Source organism: Solanum verrucosum, unplaced genomic scaffold, assembly GCF_900185275.1.
Source record: "Solanum verrucosum unplaced genomic scaffold, falcon-dt-bn FXZP01000151.1, whole genome shotgun sequence".
Lineage (NCBI taxonomy): Eukaryota > Viridiplantae > Streptophyta > Magnoliopsida > Solanales > Solanaceae > Solanum > Solanum verrucosum.
Genome location: NW_026020202.1, coordinates 1,706,398 through 1,713,495, shown reverse-complemented (window position 1 = coordinate 1,713,495; position 7,098 = coordinate 1,706,398). Strand labels below are relative to the sequence as shown.

At 39.5% G+C, this 7,098-nt stretch overlaps 1 protein-coding gene across 1 annotated transcript; it reads left to right on the top strand.

Annotated features, from left to right (window-relative positions):
* The first annotated feature begins 459 nt into the window (after positions 1-459).
* On the top strand, positions 460-2,085 carry LOC125830108 (uncharacterized). Its single transcript, XM_049509318.1, has 3 exons — positions 460-519; positions 1,186-1,808; positions 1,917-2,085. Exons 1-3 carry the CDS (start codon positions 460-462, stop codon positions 2,083-2,085), a joined length of 852 nt encoding a protein of 283 aa, XP_049365275.1.
* Positions 2,086-7,098: the final 5,013 nt, after the last annotated feature.

Here is a 7,098-nt window from a genome sequence, read left to right as displayed (position 1 = left end):
CGAAAGTTTTTTATAAGGTTTTTTCCATCCGGTAAAACAACCAAGCTGAGAAGCGACATATTAAGCTTCCGACGGAAAGGAGGGGAAAACGTGTATTAAGTTTGGAATAGGTTTAAGTCCCTGCTGTTAAGTTGTCCACATCACCATCAAGCTAACAAAGTGTTGGTCTATACCTTTATTGAAGGGTTGGAACCAAACACAAAAATTTTACTTGATTCTGCTGCAGGTGGACAAGCTTTGGAGAAGATATATGCTGAGTTGTTTACATTGCTTGATAGAATTTCACAGGGTAACCCCGAGTGGAATGGCGGAGGAGCTAAATTGGTTGTACAGAAGATTGTTTGAGTGTTGGAAATGGATAAAGTGATAGCTATGTCGGCACAGATCGCAGCAATGCAGAATATGATGACTACTCATTTTAGTAACATGTCGCTATGACAACAACCAACCCAAGTTAATATGGTACATCAACCACAAGCTTGGTGTGAAGTATATGGAAGCGGAGATCACAGTGCTGAGGTATGTGGAGCAAACCCATAATCTATTCATTTTGTAGGTAATGCTCAACGAGGAGGAAATCACCAGAGTTATGGAAATACCTACAACCCGAGCTGGCGGAACCACCTAAACTTTTCATGGGGTGGCAATCAAAACCAACATCAAGGACAAAACCAATACAAACCACATAGTAGTGGACAACAATACCATCAACAAAACCATGGTAACCAGCAGGCTGTCAAGCAAGGTGATATGAGTATGGAGGACATGCTAAAACAAATCATGGCGGATCAAGCTAAATTGGTAGCAGATGTTCGAAACAATCAATTGGCGACTCAAAATTGGGAGAAGTAGTTTGGGCAGTTTGCTAGTGCCCAAAATTCCCGACCACAAGGGGGTTTGACGGGAAATACTGACCCGAACTCGAAGTAGGTAAATGTTGTGAATACTCTGAGTGGTCGTCCATTGGAGGAGTTGACGGCAAAGGCAAAAGGTTCTAAAGAAAAAGGAAAACATGTAGATGAAGTAGAACCAAGTGAACAAAGGGTAAATTAGGAACCAAAAGCAAAACCACCTCCCCCATTCCCACAGAAATTCAAAAAACAAAAGAAAGAGGAATGTTTTGGTAAGTTTATTGAATTACTCAAATAGGTACATGTTAACTTTCCTTTGATTGATGTGTTGCAGGGCATTCCTAAGTATGCCAAATATGTGAAAGATGTGGTAGCTAACAAGAGTAGATTAACTAAGTATGCAACAGTAGCACTCACGGAGGAGTGCAGTTCTAGGATCCAGAATAGGATCCCAACTAAGTTGAAAGATCCAGGGAGTTTCACTGTTCAGATAAAAATTGGCAAATGTGTTAAGGCAAGAGGTTTGTGCGATTTGGGCGCGAGTATCAATTTGATGCCTACTTCCATATTTCTCAAATTAGGACTAGGAAGACCAAAGTCCACAACTATTATGTTGCAGTTAGCGGACCGTTCAGTGTCAAGGCCATATGGCGTTATTGAAGATGTCTTGGTTCAAGTGGGAACTCTGATTTTCCCCGTGGACTTTGTCATTTTGGATTTTGAACCTGACCCAGAGGTCCCATTTATTTTGGGTCGCCCATTTCTAGCAACCGGAGTTGCATTAATTGATATGGCAGCCGGTAGACTAACAATGAGGGCTCGTGACAAGGTCGAGGTATTTGATGTTTACAAGGCAATGAAGTTGCCTGCAATATATGAGGAGCTGTCTGCAATTGCAGTCATTGATGAGGCAATGACATCTAAATATGTTGAAGCCCAAGACCCTTTAGAGAAAGTGTTAATTAAGCAAGACGTTTAGGGAGATGTTGAAACCCAGGAGTTGGCTAACGTCCTAAGTTTCCCAAATGTGAGTATGTTTTGCAAGTTTGTGGAGCCATTAAACAGAGTCCTGGGACCACCTCCCAAGTCGTCGATTGAAGAAGCACCAAAGTTAGAGTTAAAGGCTCTCCTTTCTCATCTCAGTTATGCATTCTTAGGTGCCAATAAATCTTTACCTGTAATCCTTTCTTCTGCTTTGTTTGAATTGCAGGTTGAGGCATCTCTGAAATATTGAGGAAGAGAAAAAGGGAGATAGGCTGGCAGATGGCGGACATACATGGCATCAACCCAACTTTATGCATGCACAGAATATTCATGGAGGAAGGGCACAAGTCAAATGTGCAACCGCAGCGCAGGCTAAACCCAGTGATGAAAGATGTGGTGCGCAAGGAGGTAATCAAATGGCTAGATGCGAGTATTGTCTATCCAATTTCGGACAGCAAGTGGGTCAGCCTAGTTCAGTGTGTGCCTAAAAAAAAAGGCATGACGGTGATTACCAATGAAAAAATGAGTTGATTCCAACTAGGACAATGCCAGGATGGCGAATGTTCATGAATTACAGAAAATTGAATGAAGCCACCAGAAAGGATCACTACCCGGTTCCTTTTATTGATCAAATGCTGGACAGGTTGGCTGGACAAAAATATTATTGTTTCTTGGATGGCTATTCAGAATACAACCAAATTGTGATTGCACCAGAGGACCAAGAGAAAACTACATTCACTTGCCCGTATGGGACATATGCTTTCAAAAGAATGTTGTTTGGGCTATGCAATGCTCCAGCCACCTTTCAAAGATGCATGATGGCTATCTTTCATGATATGGTTGAAGATTTTGTGGAAATATTCATGGATGACTTCTCGGTATTTGGGGAGTCTTTTGACAGGTGCTTGGAGAATTTAGACAGGGTGCTGGCTAGATACAAGGAAACTAATATTGTCCTAAACTGGGAAAGATGTCATTTCCTAGTGAAGGAAAGGATTGTGTTGGGCCATAAGGTGTCAAAGAGAGGGCTGGAAGTTGATCGTGCCAAAGTTGAAGTAATTGAAAAGCTACCTCCCCAAATTTATGTTAAAGGGGTGCAAAGTTTTTTTGGATCATGCTGGTTTCTACAGGAGATTCATCAAAGATTTCTCTAAGATTGCAAGACCCATGTGCAGTCTCCTAGAGAAGGAGATGAAATTTGTATTTGATGAGCAATGCATGCAAGCTTTTGAAGCTTTGAAGAAGAAGCTGATAAAAGCTCCAATCCTAACTTCCCCAAATTGGGTGCTTCTTTTTGAGCTGATATGTGATGCAAGTGATATGACAGTGGGAGCCGTGTTGGGGAAAGGAAAGAGAAGGTTTTTCACTCAATATATTATGCAAACAAAACACTAGTGGGGTGGTGATCTTGGGCGTATTTATGCGCCTAATAGCCAATTTATCCCATATATATAGCTAAGTTGAGAGCATTTTTCATTGTCGGAATTAAGTTTTGAGAGTCTTTTGATATCGCTTCTTCTAACCAATATGAGTAGATGTTTCAGGGTGAAAAGCAAAGAAGAACAAGCCAAAATAGGGCACCTGGTCAAAGGTCGGAAAATAGAAGATGCAGTTGCGGAGAAAAAGGGCTAAGAAGCTAGAGAATACACTATGAGGGAGTATCTCCGCGTCACAGAGCTAATATGTGTGTGTAGAAAAGGAATTCCACTTAACAGTGGAGTGCGTGATGGGAGCGCGTCGCGGAGAGGTTTCATCTGTGTGCAACTATAGGCGAGGGTTAAATAGTTTAAGTGTGTTATTTGTATCATTATCAATTTTAAAAAAGATGGGAGCACAGTATTTTGGGTGATTTGGCTAATACCTTCTAGGGTTCTTCTTCTACTCTTTCATTTTGGAAAACCCTTGTATGATCCTCAAACATTATTTGAGAATATTTTGTGTTATGAGTAGCTAAAGTCCCTTATTCTAGGGTTGTAGCTACGGTTAATGGTTAAATACAATTTGTTTCTAGTATGAGTAGGGTTATCTTATGATTTGTGCTTGCATTCTTGTTTAACTATTTTAATGCATGATCAACATTAAAAGAAACTCATTGTCTGCTCTTGAACTCGGAAGATGAATAGAGGGATAGACCAAAGCATATGGGAAGTGTGTTCATTCTAGGGTAAAGTCTAGAATGTTTTGTATATAGGATAGTCTTATACTTATATACCATGCTTGGTTAATATGCAAGATGAATGCTTAATGTTGCGTCATTGGTTCATGCCTAACCCCGCTCAACGATGTAGTTAGGCTGTCAATGGGGGTAGGCGATTAGAGGTCGGGAGATCATGATTATAAAATGAACCTTGCGAATCCATAATGAGGTTAACCCGTCGAATACTAGTATAAATCAATATTATACCAGAGATCGATCTATGCTACAACCCTGGAGCACCTTTTCGAATTGTGAAATTTTCTTGTTTGAAACCTTTTAATTAAAATAATTAATTTTTGATAGTGTCTAATTAGTAGTTATAAACGAATTTCTAAAATTACTTGTCACCCGAGTAAATTTAGTTTAGACATAAGAGAATTGTTATTTGTTGATTTGGAGTCCTTTGGGTTCGATAATCCGGCTCGAAAGAGTCGTTGTACTACTTGAGTGACCATGTGCACTTGCGTGTGCTTTTGGGCTCAACAATGATTATATTGCAAATTATTGTGGGGAAAACCCGGATGCTGTAAACTTTGTAGGTAATGCACAATGAAAGGATTGGGCTGGAAAGTTAGATGATGCATTGTGGAAATCCAGAACTGCGTATAAGACACTAATAGGGACTTCTCCATGTTGTATGGTATTCTGAAAAACATGCCATCTTCTGACGGAATTAGAGCACCAAGCCTATTAGTCCATAAAAAAGTTGAATCTCGATCCTGAATCGGCTAGCAAAAAGAGAATAGGTTAGTTGTATGTGCTTGGGGAATTCAAACTCCACGCCTATGAAAATGCCAATTTATATAAAGAGAAGACGAAGAAGTGGCATGACAAGCATATCATCCCACACACCTTTGAGCCAGGCTAGATGGTGTTGCTGTTTAGTTCAAGGTTGAAGTTATTCCCTGAAAAACTTTAGTCAAAGTGGAGTGGGCCATTCGAGGTGGTGTGAATGACTGGGCTGTGAAGCTATAAGGACAAGAGCTTCACTTTTCTAGTGAATGGACAATGAGTAAAACACTACTTCAAAAATAATGTATATGTGAGAAATAAACACTTGAGTTGAATGACGAGTGTGTCATGAGTTGGGTCGAGCTGCGATGTTTGATTTTAACGTTTCAAGGACACTTCATCCAATTTTAAGTGTCAAAGATCGCTAATCAGTATATAACCCAACTAAATGAGTTGGGGTCGAATCCCACAGGGAGTGGTACGTGTTTAAGATTCAATAGGAAGTATGAATACGATCAAGTCAGTCATAGGAATAGACATTGACGAATAAAAACATAATTCAAATCAGGAGGTGACACGAATGTCAAATAAGGGGGTTTTGGTTTCAATTATCAACTACCACATTAGCAAATAATACAGAATAATAATAATGATACGGGTTCTTGGGATGTGATTCGATTATAGGCTAATGTAGACAAATGGGTAATTGAACTTGTTAGGAAATAGCTGAATATTAGTGAATAAGCTAGACTATAGAGGGGATAAACTTTCTCTCGAATAATTTACCCCGAATCAAGTCGATTTTTCTCGAACATCGACAAACATGCAATATACGAACAACCTATGCCTTAGTCCATGCACTCTCTCAAGCTGAATGTGTGGAAAATGGTTTAGGATTCACTCTCTCGAGTGGATCCAATACCCATAGACTATCAATCAATAATCTTGGTTTTAAAACCTCTCTCTCGAGCAAGCCAAAATCACAAAGGTAGAACTGCATTTCCAACTACAATTCTTTAAATTAAACCACAATTACTGATTGAAATCACTTCTAAACAACATTTAAACTAACAATTAGCAATACCCATAAACTAAATCAGCCCATAATCACATAATCACACCCCAAGAATTGGGGTTTTAGCTAGACATCATAAAAAGATAAAATCGTTACCAAACTGAGTTTCCATCAACTGGGAAAGATTGATTTCGTCTTTACAAAGGTTTAAATTGAATAATCTCAACGACCCACTTCCAATTTCTCAAAAGTGAAAAACTTCAATTCTTTAAAGCTAAGGGAAAAACTTGTCTCAATACTCAGAATTCGATATATTCAAAGTATGATACTTAAAAATGATAAAAAACTATATTAGATACTAAATTAAATGTTCAAAAACGTATTTATAGTCGCCAAAAATATGTTGCAAAGGTCCATTCGGCGCAATAAGTCGGGCTCGCCGATCGACTCGGTGATCCGCCCTTTGGTCAATTCTATCGCCTTTTTGCCTTGGCCTTCAGCATCCTTTAGGTCTGTAACTTTGGGCGATCTAACACTGCATCGCGGAACCACTCGGTGATCCACTGACTACTCCTTTCTCTCGCCAACTTGATTTTCTCCTTCAGGGTTTGGCACACTGGAACTTTAGGCGGTCAAGAGGTCGTTCGGTGACTTGCCAAGTGGACTAGGAGATCACCAGGTTCCCTTTTCTTCACTTTTTTAGCTTGCTTCATTCCATTTTGCAAATTAGTGTCCTTGCATTGTTCCTCAATCTATATACCTGGTAATCAAGGGTTTTACATCAGTAATTTGCACAAAACAAGCATTTGAGGACACTAAATCATGATAAATAAAGCCCTAAATGAGTCCAAAACTCTGACTCATCAACACCCCCAACTTAAACTTTTGCTTGTCCTTAAGTAAAACTCAAGTTCAGCGGTTCAAAAAGGATGTCTCAAACAGTGCTACACAAGACTCAATCATGAATGCACACAACAAGATTCAACTTACTCATGCAAGGATCAATTGTGCACTAAATGGTTCAAGTTGTGACTCACCATTACCAACGATTCTCAAGTTCACAATTACTTGCTTCAAATGCAAGTTCAAGCTCAACAATGGTACTCAAATGCCCTCACACAAAGATGATTCCATATTCACACACAATGGTTCAACAATTTATAGTTTCGAAATCATATGCAACTCTCGCACTCACAAAGATGAACACGTGCATGACTTCACCCATAGGTTTGCCCTTATTTTCCAATCAACACTTGTTTCAGTTCACTCAAGATCAAAAAGGTCTTTTCAAGGCATGTAATGGGGCTGAGTGTAAAGGT

What these genes read in the sequence shown, in the direction of transcription:
- LOC125830108 (XM_049509318.1), top strand. Translation starts at nt 460, where the DNA reads ATGGTACATCAACCACAAGCTTGGTGTGAAGTATATGGAAGCGGAGAT. An exon ending in GCGGAGATCACAGTGCTGAG is followed by an intron (nt 520 to 1,185) that starts GTATGTGGAGCA and finishes GATGTGTTGCAG; the next exon opens with GGCATTCCTAAGTATGCCAA. An exon ending in CAAGACCCTTTAGAGAAAGT is followed by an intron (nt 1,809 to 1,916) that starts GTTAATTAAGCA and finishes GCCATTAAACAG; the next exon opens with AGTCCTGGGACCACCTCCCA.